Source organism: Lithobates pipiens, unplaced genomic scaffold (assembly GCF_037356315.1).
Source record: "Lithobates pipiens isolate NorthernLeopardFrog02 unplaced genomic scaffold, aLitPip1_a1.2 Scaffold_1, whole genome shotgun sequence".
In the NCBI taxonomy this organism is placed as follows: domain Eukaryota; kingdom Metazoa; phylum Chordata; class Amphibia; order Anura; family Ranidae; genus Lithobates; species Lithobates pipiens.
The window spans coordinates 188,167,755-188,188,325 of record NW_027507685.1 but is presented as its reverse complement, the minus strand read 5'-3'; the positions used below and the strand labels follow the sequence as shown (position 1 = coordinate 188,188,325).

At 43.0% G+C, this 20,571-nt stretch overlaps 1 protein-coding gene across 1 annotated transcript in view; it reads left to right on the top strand.

Annotated features, from left to right (window-relative positions):
- LOC143980756 (5'-nucleotidase domain-containing protein 2-like) overlaps positions 1-20,571 on the top strand; it is a 62,013-nt gene that overhangs the window by 8,174 nt on the left and 33,268 nt on the right. Inside the window, exons 2-6 of the mRNA XM_077479027.1 lie at positions 5,163-5,347; positions 6,325-6,399; positions 9,519-9,574; positions 10,463-10,556; positions 12,291-12,419. Of these exons, the coding sequence (XP_077335153.1) occupies positions 5,163-5,347; positions 6,325-6,399; positions 9,519-9,574; positions 10,463-10,556; positions 12,291-12,419 (539 nt within the window). The remainder of the gene's footprint in view (positions 1-5,162; positions 5,348-6,324; positions 6,400-9,518; positions 9,575-10,462; positions 10,557-12,290; positions 12,420-20,571) is intronic.

Here is a 20,571-nt window from a genome sequence, read left to right as displayed (position 1 = left end):
CCTAAACAATCCATAGTCTTCACACAGGTGATCAACATGTGGCCCTCCAGCTGTTGTAGATCTGCAAGTCCCAACATGCCTCTGCCTTTCAGAGTCCTGCTTGTAACTGTTAACCTTGAAATTCATCATGGGACTTGTAGTTTTGCAACAACTGGAGGGCCACAGGTTGAGCACCCCTGGTCTGCATGCTGTTGGTCTGCAGGTTCTCCAGTTGGTTTGTAATGCCCTTGGTTTTTGAGTTGTTAACTTGTGATTGGCATGGGGGTGGCATCTGTCGGTGTGATGTACATAACAGTCTTGTTTGGGTCCTCTGTGTTTTTTCTTATCGGACATGGACATGCATACGGGTGTCGTATATGCTGTAAACTATTCAGTCTAGGTTACGTGTTAAGTAATCATTGTCTGCTGCCCTATCCAGGCGTACTCTACCCGAGAACAGCTTAAGCTTTCTTTCATTGAAGGACTATAAATATGGTGTGGTATACGTTGGTGGACTTTTTTTTTTTTTTTTTTTTTTTCCTTTTGCTGCTTCATCCTACGTCACTTTTAAAGGTCCTGACTTGTTTTCTACTGCATGTGCTCATGATGTAAAGGCTAACGCCATCTGTTTACACCATGTTGCGCTTGTATTTGGGGTGTATTTTAAACCTGTTGCCAGCGGCATGCAGATGGTGGTTCTAATGCTGCCTTTGCATTTGTACAATTTTCTTGTGCAATTTTCCTTTTAGATTTACCAAAATTATGAGTTCAAACCTAAACACTTCAAAATTATGTATGCAGTTGGGTAGGCGCTTGCACTACATAGATGAGGGCACAGCTAAAGGAAGTTGAATAAGAAAATTGTATATTATATGGCCAGCTTTAATGGATTAAAAGTGCTGCGGTCACCATAGTCCTAGTCCTTCAACACTTCTTCCATATAGAGCTGGTGGAAAACTCGTCTGGAGCCTGGCACTGCACCCACCATCTACTAATCGAGGTTGCAATTTTATTTTTTTGTAAAAGTGGACTAACGCCAGGTCCTTCCGTCCTTTCCGTCCTTTCCGTCCTTTCCGTCCTTTCCGTCCTTTCCGTCCTTCCGTCCTTCCGTCCTTCCGTCCTGCACCTCTTAAGGACTGCAGCAGGATGGCTATCCTACGCAAAATTGTGTACCTGTGCAGTGTGTGCACTACAGCGGCGGTGACGTCTCCTCAGCTGAGTCCGCTCCTTTTTCTAAGGGCTAGGCATCTAATAGGGTGGCCTGGCGCTTTGGCCAATCAGGAAACAGGTTTGACGCCCTGCCTCCTTATTGGCAGGGTGGAAGGTTAGTGTGAAAATGGCAAAAATTAATTTGTTATCCCAGAATTGGGTGGGATCAGGGCACACTCTCTGCACCCCAAGCCCACCCTCTTTTTGAAGCCTATTGGAGCCTCTGGCTCTAATCGGGTGCTTCAAAAAGTAACACCCTGCCATAGGAATACATGTGTTCTTAAAGGGGCTGGGTGCAAGGGCTGCCACAGGGTCCAGGACACAGGCTGCCAGCGACCGATCCCATTGTGATTGAAGACAGCGGGAGCAAATTGACACGCTGATCATTCTGAGAGTCAGAATAGCGGTCTGCCTATGTAAACGAGGCAGATTCCCCTTCTGTCAGAGGGGAAGATGGGGATCTTTTGTTTTCTGCTTAACAGAAATGGGAATCTGCCCGGTCAAAGTACCTCGCCCACAGTTAGAAAGCACTCTCTAGCGACACGCTTAACCCTTTGATCGCCCCTGATTTTAGCACTGGTCCCTAAAGTGTCACTTGGTGTCTGTTTTTTTTTTTTTTTTTTTTTTTTTTGTTTGCTGCAATGTCGCAGTCCTGCTGAAAAATGCCACACGTCCGCCAGCTGGCCGAAGTCTCTGATCCAGTAACCTGGAAGTGATGTCATGACATTACTGACATCTTAAAGGCATCAGTTTAAAAAGAAGAAAAGTATTCAAAAACGTTGATCTTGACGTTTTTGAATACTTTCAAGTGCAGAGGAAGGGTTTGGGTCTTGTAGACCCCCGATCCCTCCATTAAAAAGTACCTGCCACTGCCTATTTACTGTCACAAGGGATACTTTACATTCCTTGTTACCACAATAAGTGGTAAATTGAAAAGAACAGTGATAAAAAAAAGTCAGCACCCACTATCGGTCTGAAAGGCAGCCAACAAAATCTGTATTGTATTGGCCCTGGAAAACGTTATGTTGATCCCTAATTAACATATGCTTATTGGTGACTAGGGTTGTGCCGATGCTGTCAGTGGGTCTCCCCAGTGTTAAAGAAGTCCGGTAATTGGCGCTGTCAAAAAAACAGCCAATGTTTGTTACCAACATTGCTCAGCCCTGAAATACTAAGGGCCGGTTCACACTGCGACGCGACACGGCTCGCCTCGCCTCGCTCCCGCAAGTCGCCCCCATTCAGTGCTATGGAACCGTTCTGAGAGGAGCGACTCGAGTCGCTCCAACTCAGAAAAAAGGTTCCTGTACTACTTCGGGGCGACTTGCATTGACTTCTATGCAGAAGTCCTCTGCAAGTCGCCGCTGAGCTCCCCGCAAGTCGCGGCGAGGTAAGTCGGAGACGCCTCGCCGCGGCTCGCTGTGTGAACCGGCCCTAATACAAAAAGAAACAATGTTTGTTTATTTCTGTTTATCTGCAGATCAAATGGCTGCACAAATGTTCTTCTGTTTATCCCCTTAACCCTTAAATTACTCTAATCTGCATTAACTCCCTATTCTCCATTAAATTTTTTTCCCTCTTATTTTAATCAACTTTTCAATGCTTTGTACCATTGCTGACAGCTGAAGTTGCAAGTATGTATTGCTGAGTACTAAAAAAAAGTATCGGTGCATCCCTATTGGTGACTCTTAAATATGTAGCTGAATACATATTGCCCTAAATGAGAATTTTATTATTTTTTTGTGCAAAAAAAAAAATACTGCAGGGGTGATCAAAATGGCCTATGTAAGGCATGACTAGCCTTAAGCTTAAATAGCTGCTTCTACTGGAGTTTGTTTTATGCCTGTGGAAGCAGCTCAATGTTGTCCTATAAATCTTATGCATGGCAAGCCTTAGGAAATGGTGGTAGTTATTGGAGGGATTCATTTGTCAAATCTCAATGGAGCAATGTAAAAAATACAGCAAAAAGCACCGTTTGTTTTTTCTGTCTGTGCTGAGGATCATCACTCTTGTGTGAACAAGCCCCTTAATTTATTTACATTGAATCCTTTCTACCTCCAGGTTGTTGTATTGCATGAAGAGTGACTGATGGGTTTTCTACACTTCTGTTGCATTGACAGATGAATGTCCTTTAAAGATAAAACCTGGAGCAATAACCTTTTTCGAGTTTCCATGTTGCAGGACTTAAGGAGGTTCATTTCTTAGCACATGGTATGGATTTGGGCTCCCATCCCCCATCAGCAAATCTTGTTTAGAAAGGATTTTAGATGGAGGGGGTCGTTGTAATGAATGGGAGCAGCAGAAGTTGAAAGAAAATTCCTGCAGTCAAAATGCTTGTCCTGTTTGGGGTGTGTTTTTTATTTATTTTTTTATTTTTGCCTTCCTGCTTTTTAGCAGAATCTCGTTGCATTAATCAAAACATTAGATGGTTTTCTTATGGTAACAAAACCCAATTATGAGGCTATTGTTTAAGCTCTTATTTTACTATTCAATTATATTTTTATATTGTAAACAATTTGTATAGTGCTAACAGTTTGCACAGCACTTTCTAAAATGGGTAATGTGTTCTTGTAGCTCAGGGGTGTCGAACTCAACTTTTGAGGGTCTCATCAGCATTATGATTTCCCTCAAATGGCCAGTTGTATCTCTAATACTAGATGTTTAGAGTATCCTATCCCTCTTACACCAGATGTCAAGAGCATCAAAGTGCCTGTGGAAGCCTTACCCTTGCCTTGTGTTGCTGGTGGTGGAGTTGGACAGCAGAAAGTGAAGGGTCTGGAGGAGGGCTTGAGCTCTACTGCAGTGCTAGGAGAGGTGAAATGGCCCGGAGGGCCAGATTTGGCCTGCAGGCCTTGTGTTTGACACATGTTGTAGATGAACACGGTGCTATGTTCAAGTAACTCTTTAAAATCCTTGGAAATCAGGCCACCGTCTTCATGTTGAATTGCTGCTCCATAAAAAAAGCACCAGGGGCTACAGGGCACCAAAATATGCCAGTATGGAGGAATGCACCTGAGTGCATGAGCCCTAAGGTGAATATAGACATTGGACTTAAAGGATCACTAAAGGCAACATTGTTTTATATTTATAATCTATACCTCCACTGCATCTAGTTTTGCACAGTGGCCCCTTACCTGCTCCTTTGGTATCCATTTGGAACTTGCACAAGGCCATTTTCACACTTGGGTTAAATGGAAATGCATATTTAGAACAGATTGAAGCCACTGATTGCGTGTGCCCTTTATACTTGTTAAACTGGCCATACACTAGTGTGGGGGTTTTTTTTTTTTTTTTTTTTTATGAAACAGTCAATGTTCTAAGTTTGTAACATTCAAAATTTTTGAAGTGGTTTTTGGATGACCTTTGTCAAGTCTGTTGGCATTGTCTAATGTACTGACGACTCTTCCCTGCGGACGTTTTGTAGGAAAATCTTCCAGTGTATCACCAACTTTAGAAGCATAATCATTGTGTATTCTATATGTTGAGCGCTCAATGGTTGCGTATATAAATTTGCTGCAGCAGTTTTATTTATTTTCACTCAAAGAGGTAAATGGTCACGGTATTTTCTTCCCTTCCATCTTGGCTCAGTCTTTTGGGATCGCAGCCAAAGGCCGTCTTGATTCACCACCCCCTTCCATCTTTGTTCAGTTTTCTTTTGGGTAGCGTCTATGGCTAACTTGATTAGACATACCTTCCATCTTGGTTCAGTATCTGTGGCCATCTTGATGGATTATAACCCAACTCTCGTGAATTCAACCTGGCGCCAAGGCATATCAGTTTACAGTATGGAAAAATGCTACCTAGAATTGTTAGGGCTATATAAATAAGCTGGAGTGCCTGCAATAAAAACCTTCCTCCCAGCTTTATTCTATTAGCTAAAGTACTGGTGTATTAAATAAAAACAATGGAACTATTTCATAATTGGATAAAATCGAATCCATTCTCTAATTTTTTTTTTTTTTTTTTTTTTTTTTAAGATCTCTTACCTCCAGGAGTATGTAACCTTCTGAATTCATCCACCATCTATGCCAACAATGAGGTCTGTTTTGGTGACATAGAAGTCTATGGCTTTGACTATGATTACACGCTAGCACTCTACTCCAATGCTCTGCACTCCATGATCTTCAACACTGCCCGAGACATCTTGGTGGAGCAGTACAAAGTAAGTCACGGATTCATGGTACAGCCATAACAGTGGGGATCTGACATATGTGACCCTGCTGATGACCACTTCTAAAGATGGGGAAAGTTATTTGCTGCTCTGTGAGAGAGCCTTGAAATGTAATTATGAGGCTCTGTAGGCAATATGCATTAACAGATTCTTTGTCTACATAGTCGGGCACTGACCCATTAAATTTGCCTCTTGTGTGTTTTATTTTTTATTTTTTTGGCAGTCTGTGTCCCCACAAGGGAGATTTACCCTCATTGTCCTTGTGAACATTGTTTCCAGGACCAAAAGTTTGAATTTCTCCATAAATGTTTGAGTTGTCACATGAACAGGAGGTGAGGCAAATTCATCTAATGGGCAAAAGTGTTGACCACTCTCTAAAACAGGATCTGCCCTTATGTTGGAAAAAGCTGCTAGCTCTTCCTGCTGTGCTTCTGGAATCAGATTGGGTAAACCTCCAGAGAGAATATGGTGTCCAATGCAGTTGGCACTGGCATGTAGGCACCATCAAATGGAAGGTCTGTCAGCCACCCCTCAAATAATCTCTAGCAACCTCCTGAAGGAACTCTTTAGATGCTACAGAACCCTGGCTGTGAATGTCTGTGATGAGACTTGCACAATTAATCTGGTCATGCACTAGTACATTTTTGAAGAAACCATTTTTATTTTAAAATTCTCAGTTCATTTGATGACAAATTTCCTTGAAAGGGCTTCAAAATTTTTGCTTGCTTTTACCATTGGAATTGGGACTCTAAAAAACATTCTACTAGTGCATGGCCAGCTTTAGGCCCAGGTTTCATACTCTATATTGGCCGGTCCCCTTGTTGGTTCTAATGAAGAACCACTACAAGGCAAATATAGAGCTGCAATGCTTTTACTCTGCATTCCCATTACCTGTTCACACTAACATGTATTGTAGATGGGTTCTCATTGATATCCAAAGCTAACCTTTTTTGTTCTTTACGTCCTAGTACCCAGCAGCAATCCTGAAGTACGACTATTTGCCCAACTTTGCTGTACGAGGCCTGCACTATGACATGAATAAGGTAATTGCTGCACGTTAGCTTTTTGTTTGTAAAGGGAAGATCTGCTTATCTTGACTGGTGGTCTGGATTTGGAGGATTCTTTTAAAACAAGGTTTATACTTCCTTACATGTGAAACAAAGTTTGTGCACAACAACCCCTCATGGACTATGGAGGCAGAACCTACTCTGCATGAGCGGGCTGATTGTGGTCACTTGTAACAATCCTACCACAAACATGCTGCTGTGAGGCCACAGGGGCTTCTTTACCCCATTGGGGTCCTTGTGAGTGCATATCTGGCCTCTTTACTGTGCTTTCCTGTCCCTTGAGTGTTACCATGCAGTTATCCTAGCAAGCAAAAGTTAATGTTGATTCCTAAGTACAAATATCCACCATCTTCCCTGAGGAAGGACTACAGATTTATAACCTGTTGGCTATCGTCAAATCAATCCAGTTAATTTGGGTTGACCTTGCCTTCTACATTAGCAACACTTTCGATATATCTGTCTGTAGGTTATGATATATCAATGCATGAACTGTTTCTCGTAGTGTGTGTGTGTGTGTGTGTGTGTGTGTGTGTGTGTGTTTCTGCCTCCATGGTCCATGAGGGGTTGTGATGCAGACTGTTTCATTGAGAGATATATAGATATTATGTTGGTGTAATGATTGATTCTACATTGCCTTGCATATGTCCTCATCACTGCCTTTTAATTCAGGCTTCTGATGGTCATTCACACTCTTGCCGAGATAAGATGGCAAAGCTCATTCTAGCAGATTCTTTCCTGAGTTGTAACCAAATGCTGGCTATACCAAGTTGAATCTTATTTTTGGTTCAGCTTGCAGGCTGAATGAAAAAGATCTCTATCCATGCTGTACAGTAGAGATGGACTATTCTCCCATTGTGGTTATTTTATTCTGGCAGCAGGCATCAGTGGCTAAAAAAACACTTCATCTGCTTGGCTGCAGCCACTGTCAATGTTTTGCCCCGCTCCTTGGGATTTTTTTTTTTTTCCTACAGGGCCACTCAAAGAGCAAATCTTGTCTGGTTGATCAAGAATTGGGCCAGAATTTGCAAAATATTTGGCCAGCTTAGGTGTATTTTTAAGCTTGCCATACACTTTTTAGTAGTCAGGGCAAACCAGAAGGTGGCAGATAAGTCTTACTGACTCCATAGACTGCCAGTGCCCCTTGCAGATCTAGGTGAAAAACAAATTTCAATAAACAAAGAACTTATTCCCTTCAGTGGCTAGGTTGGCAGTAGGTTACTTGAGTAGCGAGTACTGCATTTTGGGAGGGATTATATCTTCTCCCAATACTGTCAGAATTTTTCAGTCAAGATTAGGGTGGGGCGAGGCATTAAAACAGGGAGGACATTTGGAGGCTTCTGTTTGGCAGCAGCTTTAGTTGACCAACATGTTTACTTTTAAAATGGTCATGTGTAGCTGTTTTGAGCTTGCTGTTAAAGGGATCCAATCTGATGTGTTCATCCAGAATTGAGGTGAAATCTTTGAGACTTTGATAAATGCTGAACACATGTATTATGCAGGAACCATAAAATGGTGACTGTCATACTCGTGTTGGATTTTTATTTTTTAATAATCACAACAAACTACCCAAATGACCCTGATCAAAATTTTACATCCCCTGGTGATTTTGGCCTGATAACATTCACACAAGTCAACACAAGGGGGTTTGAATGGCTATTAAAGGGAACCATCCTCGCCTGTGATCTGTTTGTAATTTAGTGTGTATAAAAGGTCAAGTTTCTGTACTCCTGACAGACCCTTGCATCTTTCATCCAGTGCTGCACTGATGTTTCTGAGTTAGGGGGGAAGCAAAAGAATTGCCAAAGGATCTGTGGGAAAGGGTGGCTGAACTATATAGAACAGGAAAGGGATTTAAAAAGATATCCAAAAGAATGGAGAATGCCAATCAGCAGTGTTCAAACTCTAATCAAGAAGTGGAAAATTCAGGGTTCTGCTGAAACCAAACCAGGGTCAGGTAGACCAAGTAAAGTTTCAGCCACAACTGCCAGGAAAATTGTTCGCAATGCGAAGAAAAACCCACAAATAACTGTCTGAAAACCTGTGGTGTGGTTGTTCTAAGATGCACAATAAGTAGGAAATTGAAAGATGGGCTGCATGGTCGAGTTGCCAGAAAGACATTATGCAAATGCCACAAAGTATCCGACATGCAATATGCCAAAAAGCATAGACGAGCCTTCTAGCACAGTCATTTGGAGTAATGAGACTAAAATTGAGCATTTTGGCCACACACAGTGCATATGGAGAGGAGTCAGCAAGGCATATGATGAAATATACACCATTCCTACTGTGCAACACGGAGGTGGATCGCTGATGTTTTGGGGATTTGTGAGCTACAAAGGCACTGGAAATTTGGTCAAAATTGATGGCAAGATGAATGCAGTATGTTATCAAATACTGGAGGAACATTTGCATTAATCAGCCAGGAAGCTGCGCATGGGACGCACTTGGACATTCCAACATAACAATGATCCAAAACGCAAGGCCAAGTCAACCGTCATTGGCTACAGCAGAATAAAGTGAAGGTTCTGGAGTGGTCATCTCAGTCTCCTGACCTCAAAATAATTGAGCCACTCTGGGGAGATCTCAAATGTGCAGTTCATGCAAGACAGCCCAAGAATTTACAGTAACTGGAGGGTTTTTGCCAAGAGGAATGGGCAGCTTTACCATCTGAGAAGGTAAAGGGCTTCATCCACAAATGCCACAAAAGACTTCACGCTGTCTTTAATAAAGGGGGGGGGGGGGGCAATACACAGTATTAAGAACTGGGATATGTAAACTTTTGATCAGGGTCATTTGGGTAGATTTTGTTGTGATTATGATTTTTAAAGGGTAAACTGTTGATAAATGGCTTCAGTCAAACGCTAACCATGAGTGAGGTTTTTATCATTCATATCTGAAAAATGGCTAAGAAATCATAAATTCTGCCAGGGTATGTTAACTTATGAGCACAACTGTATACGGATTTTTAGAGTCTCGGGGAACTGCCTTCTTATGCCTCATCTTGGAATAAAACTTCCTCTTTTCCTGTAGTTTTGTGATAGATTTGGGTTCCTCTGGATTTATTTTAAGCAATATGACATCTGTTTTCTTTGTAGGGCCTCCTGATGAAGATAGATGCATATCATTACATTGAGTTGGGCACAGTGTACAGGTACGTGGAAGAACAGATTACTTCTATGACCTAACCTTTCCTAAGATGTCAGCCCTGTAGGGTCTAAGTCTTTGTAACTGCTTGAATCCCCATGTGGTTATGTTCATTTTTATAAAGGTAAACGCTGAGTACAGGCTTCTAAAATGCCACCTAGTGTGCTGCTGGAGTTCCCCCCAAGTCCCAAACGGTTTTTTTTTTTTTTTTTCTTTTTTAGGCATGACCCTATTCCTCTGGTCACTGTACATGACTCTGGCATTGGGTCTCAGCCACTACAATATGGGACAGTGTGCATACTTGACCTATGCATTTTCCCTTGGGTCAGATATATTGCCTGATTATAAAAAACTGGAAAACCATCATCCTTGGGTACCCTAACCTGTTCGCATAACCCTGGATTTGATATCATGGGAAAATGGATTGGCTGAGGTGAATTTTTCAGTCTATTGCTAATTATTGGTCAGTGATGTCAGGAGTTTCCCCATCCTTTGTGTACATGGGGCAGGGGATGCACTGGCCTCAACGGGTTAGGTCAGCTGACGGCTTCCTTTCTGGTTTGGGCAAATATGGGTTTGTAACAAACCCAAACTCATTAAACAACGCTTGCTAGCCAGTAAGTAAGACTTTGACCAAACCAGGATAGGCTGACTTGGTACAGTACTACTTGCCTTGTTTTAAATATGACCATGGTATGTCTTGCTATGCTTCAGGCTGACTAATTGAGTGAGATGTTTTTCCATGCTCCTTAACTGAAAATTTACACTGCTGCAGTTTTTGTTCTGGTTTATAACTTGTGTGTATTTGGGAAATGGTCTTCCTGCAGTGTGGTGTGTTCACCTAACCTTTCCTACTGTAACCTTAATGTGCTGTGCCTCCCTCCCCAATCACTAGGGGCCTGAAGCCGGTCCCAGATGAGGAGGTGATGGAACTCTACCAGGGAACACACCACATCCCACTTCACCAGGTCAGCGGGTTCTACGGCAAGGTAAGCCTCTTCTGTGCTGTGTGCTTTTCTGAGATGGGTATAATCAGTTTGACAGAGGAGTGGTGTGATTCCCCCTATCCACCAGATCCTTTTGACCAAGCTGTGTATTCCATTCCTTTCTTAGAAAAAAGCCTGGCTGCTAAAATGTAGGTTGCCAATTTCTTCCTTGGGCTCTAGAACCCCTACCAACACCTGCTGACACCTTCGCCATGCTCTTCCGCTACTGTGATGGAGCCTTCAGTAAATATCTGGTCTTCCAGTTATGGAGGAGTATCTGACACCCTCCTAGGCTGCAGTACTCTAACTTCCGAGGCCAATTCCAAAGTAGGCTACCTGACCAGGAGAAGGGAACCTAACCCTGAATACGTTTTGACACAGGGCTAGGACGCTGCATTATAAGAGAACCTGAAAAGCCTGGGGAAGGTGAGGATCAGTGAGTGGGGGGGGGGGGTTGTCTTGATATGAGAATTTTCGCTGTCCTAAATTCTTAATCCTGAACTCCAGACAAATATTTAATCCAGTTATATCTTACAAAATTATATTTAACCTAGTGTAAGCACTCAGCCTATCTTATATCTGCCTCCTGCACATCAGTTCTTGGAATCCTGAGCTCTTGTGCTTTTCAATGTGTTAATGTGACACAGGGAACATGCTGGCAGGATGTGAGAGATGACCTCTTTGCTGGTGCTTCAGGTATTCAACTTTACATTGTTTCTTTGATGCAATCATGGGTGCCCTACCCGCTATACTTGTCTCCAAGGTTACTGAGCTGTCTGCATCGCTCCAGCATTTTTGAAACCTAAGTCTCAGTCAGTGCTTTCAGACCAGATGGTTTCTGATTGGTCAGGGTCATCCATCCTGGAAGCACATTTATTTTCTTTCTTTCTTGAAAAAAAAGAAGAATTTTGTCTAAAAAAAAAAAAGTAGGGAAGTCATTTTGAGGTTGCTTAGCATAAAAAGGAACATGGCCAAAACTGGCCTGTGGCATGATTTACTTGCCTGAGAACAAACATGAATTGCTGTGCCCATACTTCATATGATGTTTACCGGTTTTGATAACCCGTTTTTTCTCCAATTCTCTATTGGCATGTGAAGTAGAACTCCAGACAAACTTTTTTTTACTTTCTGCATGGTGGGGAACAGTTAGAATCCCTGCTTTTATTGCTGTCTTTGCCCCATTGAGTTCAGAGGTGCTGATTAGGAGTATTAAAGGGGGGGAAAGATCACTGGTTGTGGTCGGCGGCTTCACATGCAACCAAGGATACCCTCCAAGGGGTTTCCAGAAATGTTACTCGGAGCATAAACCAAGAGTGCCAAAGCTGCTATTCATTCACAAAATGGCTAACTTGTTTCAGGGGGTTTACAAGACAAAAATATACATCTTGTAAGTAAATTTGGGGGGAAAATATCCACTTAGGGGACGGTGGTCACAGATGGGTAAGAGGGGAGTGAGTGGCGCTTAGGCTGTTTGGGTTGAGTCACAATGGGGGGGGGGGAGAAATGTTTCCTAATCTCACTGCCTCTCCTAGAAACGGTGGTCACCAGGACAGGCATGGATGCGAAATCTCAGTTGGACACCCAGCAATAAAATGCTGATAGACCCACTTCAAAACTCTAACAACTGTAAATAAATTTGTCTGCAGTTCCTCTTGAAATTTCTGTTGTAGAATGTGAACCCTGAGAAGCAGTTCAGCGCTTGTCAATTCTGATTGTGCCAATCTTTCCTGTTTTTAGGGTCCTGCTGTCAAGCAGTACATGGACATTTTCTCTCTGCCTGAAATGACACTTCTGGCTGTGGCCAATGACTTCTTCATTTCCAATGACATTGACTATGATCCAGTCCATCTGTACAAAGATGTCACTGTAAGTATCTGAAACAAGCTTTAGTATCTGTATGCTTATGGAGAAATGTACTTGTTCTAAACGCATAACACTTGGTGTGGGTGTTGCCCCTTGATCTGCCCCAAGTTGCACAGGAAGCATTTGCAGGCAAATCTGTTCAGCCTGCGCATCTCCATTTCCTTGAAAGCTGTGTGCAGGCAGTCTACAATGCTGTGGGCTTCAGTGCCCATGGGGATGAACCAGTAATGGTTTTGTTCGGGTTTTACTGGAATTGTCCCTGTGTGATACTAGGGGCTTATCCTTCTGCTGTCCATGTAATGCCTGTGGGCAACACTGGCTAAGTAGTTGGCACTACCTGGGTTTTCTCCTGCTACGGGTAAGAGGGGACGACTCCAGTTTCCTCCCACGCTCAAGACAATGCTGGTAGATTAATTGGTCCTAGTATATGAATTTGAGTTGGTACCCTTGTGTGATGCTGCAGCGGTGAGCTTTAATGTCCCACATGATGCAAATATGCATGAATGGGCAGCTGAGGTTTTTCTGTACTGAGTTCCCAGCAAAGTGACATACAGCTTCTGGCCTCTACGGATGATTAGGAGCCACCTGAACCGACTCTTGATCTTATGAACACCAATTAATGGTTACATGATCGTGCAGTCCTTCCTGCTCCTGGGTGTTAACACCCAGCCAAGGCTGAATGGGAGGGGTTTCAAGGAAAACTGTGGACACACGAGGTGGTCATTGCAGGAATTGGGATTGAGACCTCAAAGTGGTATAACTGCAATGAAGAATCAAATGCCTTTCTGTAGAGGTTTGACATTTGCCCATTTGGGAATAAAAACCAGATTCCCTCATCCATACAAACGAAGTGGATAAAGGAAACCTACCTGCTGTGCTACTTTAGTCTAACAGTCCTCTGCTATCAGAATACACTTTGCAGCTGCTGCAAGCTATTGGTTGCATAAAAGTTTTCCAAGGTTCGACAGGTTGATCATTGGCCATAGATGGCTCAATTTGTCTGGTTCCTGCTGAACCGGCTGAATTTCAATCCATCTATGGGCAGCTTTAGTCTGTAGTAGTCATAAATGTCTGTGCGCTGCTTCTGCTAGCAGACAAATGACTGTAGACTTTAGCAGCGTGGTTCCTGACCGCAGGACCACGGATAAAGAATTGCTCTGCATGAGTAGCTGTCACGGTCTCACACATGGTGGTTTTGTTTGATCTGACCACATACAGCATTTGTAGGATTGTGTACAAATGGATTTGTTATCTTGAGTAAACAGCTGGAGGTTCTTGCAGACGTTTAAAGAGATTTAGTTTTAATTGACAAGCATGCATATTTTTCAGTTTCTCTCAGGCCTTGTTTACCTTAGTAGTGATCTCTTCAGGGGTGATGTATTGCCTGCTTGAACCCTACACTAGCTTGACCTAATTGCATGCAGCTGCGGGGTGCCCCATTCAGCATAATGAGTCACAACAGCTAGGATAACCTATGCTTTGCATCAAAAATTATCCATCACATCCTTTTCCACCTTGTAATCCTCATCTGATCGATTTGAAATAGAATTGTAAACAAAGTGTCTGTGTGCCACTGACCATGCCAAATCATGATTTTCCTCCATAGCCAGTTGACTGGGTTTGATCAAACCTAATCTAAAGCTCCATACACACTATTAGATTTTCTACAGAATTTGTCTTCAGATTTTCCAAAACCATGTAATGCATATGTTTTGGTAAATCAGAAAAAAGTGTGTATGGGGCTTGTATTGATTGCAAGGGGGAGTTATGGATATTTAAATGACTGTGTGTGTGTTGTTTTGCATTTCCTATCGACCTGATAATTTAAAATCAAAGCATGTGTGGACACTATAAACTCTCTTATGTTTGGTTTGTAAGCTATTCTATTTAAAAGGGTTAGTTCACATTTACAAAAATTGACTATGCAGGTAAGTGTGGTGTGTGTGGGTTTTTTTTTTTTTTTTTTTCTAAAAAAACTGCTTCTTTGACCAATGTGTTTGCTATAAGTGTAAACAATTTACATACTTCCAGAAGCATGACTGGAATACTCCCAGGATATTAAGTGAGGCCTAGTCATTACTGTGCACTTCCACCATCAGATGCAAGCTCTTCCTCCTCCTCCTTTTTTTTTTTTTTTTTTTTTCTCTCCCCCCCCCTGCTGCACCAGGATTGTATTGCTAGGGTGTTCACGCCCGTGCAATCCGATGTCATGTCAGTGCCCAATGCAATCTGGGGGTGTCATTTAACTTTCTATTGACACCCACAGCATTTCGCATAGGGCAGTGTGAACCATCTGTAAATTCTATGAAATGTAGGAACCAGCACTAGAATTGCACTGGTTCCTGCATCACGCTAGTGGGAACTGAGCCTGATGTCTATGAAGTTGCAACTTTAAGTCGCACATATATGAATAGTTATTGGAAAACAACTTGTCATGCAACTTTGGAAATCGGTTGCATGACAAGTCGTACTAGTGTATATGGAGCTTAAGTGCTGCAGACCGATTGAATGTAAAATAGTTTCCATAATAAAGTGATTATTGTGATCTGCAGACTTGTGAGTTTTGTCATGCATGGTTTCTATAGACTGAGTTAAAAAAAGTCAGGGTTTTTTTTTTTTTAATTTTATTTTTTTTTATTTTACAGTGTACAGGGACACAAATCAAATCTTTTTTTTATTTAGTAGTTTATTGTACCATATCATAAGGTTTTGCATGAAGGGAACGAAGGCAGCCTATTCTCCCCAAAACAAGGCTGACTGAAACCAGTGCAGACTGGATAATAGGAGGGGGGGCCATGGTCGTCTTGTTTTGGTCTGCAGCAGGTCCTCCCCCCCTTTCTTATATTGTACGTTTTTTGACTCTCCCTCAAGCTTGACGGGAACATTTTGTGCCAGAAATTGAGTTGTGTGACGTCACCCTCCCACATATGTTTATTATCTGACCAGCAATGGTAGCTGCGCTCTGTCATAGCAAGGAGGGGGGCTGGGGAACTGGGTGTGGCGTCCAGCAGATGGCTGAGTGATAGGAGGAAAAGTCTGAGGCAAGCAGTTTGCTGGGTCTTTCCTCTCAGGAGAAACTCCACTAATTGTGGTTTAGTTTATTTATAATTTTTTTTGTTCCTTCACAGGCCTATGTCTAGTTTTCAAACTGCTGAATAATAATTTGACTAAAATGTCTTTCTGACAACAGTTAATGTTCAGAGATTCGATCTTCTTCTTTTTTTTTTTTTTTTTATCCTGAATGTTTGCAGCCTTTGTAAACTTTACATAATGGGGTTCTGTGTCTTTCAAATGAAGGAAAATTGACTCCACGCTGTCCTTGGTATCCCTGGCAGAGCTCGAACTCTGGGCATTGTAGGGGGGAGGAAGAGAAACTGTTTTTGTTATGGTGATACCTCACATGTGTTTACCCCAAGGAAACATTTGGCCTTATTTACACTGGCATGCCTGCATTTAGAAAAGCTAATCTGAGAAATATGAACCTTTTTAGGCCTCAGTCCCCTTTGTACACGGTTGTCAGTTCAGTCACGTATTTTAAGAAAATGAGGAATTCTGATTCCGGTTTAAATTTCACATCTAAGTTTTTTTTGTTTACATTTTTGCATCACTCTTCCCTTCTCCCCCCCCCCCCCTTTTTTTTTTTTTTTTTTTTTTTTCTTTCTTGAAGCTAGTCATGGGTGACAACTAGAAACTTTGTCAAAAGGTATATACAGTATGTCACAAGTGAGTACACCCCTCACATCTATCTAAATATTTTCTTTTCAGGGGATTATGTTCTGTTTCAGTATGTCACAGTACATGTTGGCATTCATGGTTCCCTCAATGAAGTATAGCTCCCTGGTGTTGTGTCGCAGTGCCTGGGATGAACAGCACAACCGCTGATTGTTCGCTCAGCTGTTATGGCGCCAACTGACTTTTTTTTTTTTTTTTTTTTTTTTTCTGTCAGGTTGTGCCCTGCGATCCAGTGGCGAGTTAATGTCAGTGATGGGCAGTCGAGGGCGGAATTTTTAAAGATGGCCAGTGCTGAAAAACGAAACTTTGTATGCTATTCTTCAAAGAATAGTGTAAATTTTTTTTTTTTCCAGCACTGGGCATCTTAACGCATTCCACCAACTGCCCATCGTTTAGAAATCCGCCCCTCAGACGTAAACTCTCCATGGGAGCAGGGGGCACAATCTGACAGAAAAATGTATTCTGTTGGCTGTGTGCAGGTAAAATCGGCTCTTTTGCTGTTCCATACGCGCATGCCCCGTTTGTCCCAGGCACTTCTCGATGGCGGGCACTTGACAGAAAAATACTGACCGCACTCATGCAGCCTCAGACCATGACACTCCCACCACCATGCTTGACTGTAGGCAAGATGCCCTTTTCTTTTTTCTCCTCCTCTGGTTGTCACATGAAAAGATGATGGATTACAAAAGTGAGGTTTGATCTCAGTTTTGTGAGATACTGTGTGAACAGAGGTAAACACGGCATCCATTTAAGCCCCATTTTACGCTGGGCTTTTGGCATTGGTGCATGGGACTTTGATTTTTACTTGCAGGTGGAGGGTGTAGATGTGCATCCGACTCCACTGACAGCAACCTATTCATGGTTTAGTTTGCCTTTGGTGCCGGTTCACACTGAGGCAGCACGACTTGCAGCGCAACTGCCTCAGGTGACCTGGACACTATCACTGCAGCGACTTGCAAAACGACTTCTCTATAGAAGTCAATGCAAGACGCCTAAAGTCGTACAGGAACCTTTTTCTAAGTCGGAGCGACTTGTGCCACTCCAATTTTAGAATGGTTCCATTGTACAGAATGGGAAGCAACTTGTCAGGTGGCTAAGTCGTCCCAGTGTGAACCGACCCTTAGGCTGGGTTCACACTGCTGCGGTGATGAGATCGGATGTGATTCGCACCGCAGTGCAAATCACATCTGATCTCTGTGCGATGCGAGTTCAGCCATACAGATAGTATGGCTGAATTTGCATCGCATCCGGCCCAAACTCGCACAGGACCCTTTTTTGGTCCGCAGCAGAATCGGCTTGCATGGGTGTTCACACCATGCGATGCGATTCCTGTCCAAGTTTGCAGATCGCACTGCGATATGCAAACTGATCTGGGGGTGTCATTAACGTTTCACTGACACTCCCAGCAGTTCGCATAGGGCAGTGTGAACTGCTGCCGGGAGGCATGCGATGCGGGAACCCGCAGCGTTCCCGCATCGCTGCAGTGTGAACCCAGCCTTAAGCCTAATGTACACTGCTGCAAAACCTTTTTTAGGAGCAGTTGGGCATCTTTTTCAACTACCCTGGAACTCTCCTCCTATCTGTCTGTACACAGGGTTGTTTACAGTAATTTCTAGGCAGTTTTGTTTAGAGGCGTCTTTTTTTGGAAAGCAAAAAGTGTTCAGGAGCTGACTTTACAGGCATTTCAAACATTAAACGCAGTAACTTCTAAACTTAAACACAGCAACATGGGAAATTGACTTGGATATAAACAGGTGTTCACATAATTATGCCAGCCATAGGCGTACATTTTGGTTCAATCTAATTCCATCTGAAAAATACAGACTGAACACCTGTGTGAAAGTGCCCAGATGGTGCCATTCACACAGTACACTTTTATATATATATTTTTTTTAACCTGCATTTAGGTGGTCCGTTTCTAGTTGTGTTTAGAGAAAATGGAGTTCTGTGCAACCAGGACCTGACTAGGAATGTAACTACATGAGTTTATCAAACTCAAAAAAAAAAAAAATCTAAAATGATGTGATGAATGTTCCTCATTTGGAAAGGCATCTGATCCATGCAGTAATGCGTTTTCTTGTATAGTACAGGTGCATCTTGTAAAATTCAACGTCCAAGTCTTATTTCAGTGTAGCAAGGTCCAAGGCCTCCTTCAGGCTGATAAGAGCCTCCCAAGGCCAGAGATGGCTGACATCCTTCTGTATGTGGTGGATTGTGAAGCATAGTGGGTGCAAATATGTTGAGTCATTTAGCGCCAGACACTTCTTGGATGTAAAAGAGGTTTTATTTCTAATAGTCCCTTTTTTGTATTTTTGGGTGGGGAAAGAGGGTTAGGGCCAGGACATCCTTTGGTTGCAAACTTAATTGGCAGACAGACTTCAATAGGACAGCCATGCAGGGAAAGGCCTCCAGCAATGAGCCGCAACTGCAGGAATGCAGTCTCCTATGACAAGTCTTTAACAGTTCCTAACACACAGCGCAATTCTTTCACCTTCACTACAACTTCTCTTCTCTTGTTTGTCAATACACTGAGCTCCCGGTCTCACTAGATACTCTTAACTGCTACTGGATCCCTTGAACTCCTCCAATTTTCTTTGTGGTATCTTCCTCAAGTGTCACCCCTGTAGCTTGGCACTCTAGAAGCCTCTCAAGCTTCACCTGCGCTTGCCTGCTCAGTCCCTAGCTTGACACACAAGACTGCTCTGCAAGCATCACCTCCCACTGGCTGGGTCCCTGGCTTGATTCCCACTGAAGTTTCCTGATTTGTCCCCCCACCTGAGAATACTGCTTTGGTACTTCAAGTCCTCACTGTGGTCCCTTACAGGCGATGGCTTCCTCTGACCACAACCGGTTCTCTGGCCGACAGAACAATCACTTTTAGTTGGACAGCAAGCTGCAATCCCAACCCTGTGCTGCTCTTGCTTATGGATGGGCCGTTTGAGGGCCTATCCAGCAGCCAGATATCTCCGGGATAGGCTGGAGATTGTGCCTAACAGCCCAGGCAAAAACACTCGTCCCCCAGACATCCGTCCAGGTGGCACAGAACCTAGATAACCTGACTCCGCCCAAATAGATTCTTCCAGCAGGCCAAGGGATTGGGGGGGCCCCTGCCCATTGGCTGAGATACCCCCACATAACCTGACCTTGGGTTGCCCTTTGCATATCAAGTACCTGGCCACCTAGTGGTAGAAGAGAAGTGCAACAAGGACAAACTTAGGGCGAAATCAATGAATCTCTAGCAATCGACCAGGAAACTCTAGGCAAGTAAATTTGAGTAGCTCCCTACCTAAACTGAAAGGTGCTACATCAGTAATTCAATTCAAAAAGTGAAACTCCTATTTTTCACACGTCTCTTTAATTTTGATTATGGCTTGCAGCTAGTCAAAACACAAAATGCAGTATCTCAGAAAATTTGAATATTAAGACCATTAAAAAGTTGGCTCACTGAAAAGTGTTTCCGTGTATAGTATACACTATGCACTCGGTACTTGGTCAGAGCTCCTTTTGCATGAATTGCTGCATCAATGCAGCGTGGCATGGAGGCGATCAGCCTAGAACACTGCTGAGGTGTTATGGAAGCCCAGGATTCTTTGACAGTGGCTTTGAGCTCATCTGGCTTGTTGGGTTTGGGGTCATCTTCCTCTTGACAATACCTCAGATTCTCTATGAGGTTGGCTCAGGTGAGTTTGCTGGCCAATTGAGCACAGTTGTCTGTCTTGTGGGTGACTGGGAGAAACCCTTCACCTGTGAGTTGGGATCCTGAACTGTACTGTTTAATGCCTGGATGGCAAAGATTTTTTTTTTTTCAAGCAACCTTTTTAAAAAATTAAAACTGATTTTAAGAGAACCATGCCGATTGGACTACCACTTTTCCCAGGGAAGGTGGTCCCCCCCCCCATAAAAAGATGAATATCTTAACTGTCTTTATTACTGTTTTTTTTGTTTTTTTTTTTTTTTTGTTATTTTTTTGGTTCTTTGTTCCCATTTGTGAGACCTCTGCGTTCACTTTATTTTGCTGCTCTGTAACCTCCTTGGAATACTTTGCAGAAGCCTATGTGAGGGTAGATGTGTAGCTTACGGATTTGTTCAGTCAACATGGTCTTATTTCTGTGCAGGATTACCCTGGGGGGGGGAAAAGGTGTAGAGATGATCCCTGACCTGCTCTCACCTCCCCAGATGATGCTGAAAAGATTGGATTTCATTCTTTTCACACCTGTGAGGGCTTCTCGTATATTTGCCCTGAAAGCACACGATTGTTGTGCTCTCACCTGGAGCCAGGCCTCAATGGCATGCTGTACAATGGATTGTGGTTAATGAGCCCTGAGCTGTTCTGTGGTGGAAAGTGATTTAGGAGAATGGTGTTTGCTCGTTACACAGCTCTGTTCTTGGCCACACCAAGGTTATGGTGACATTGCATAGCATC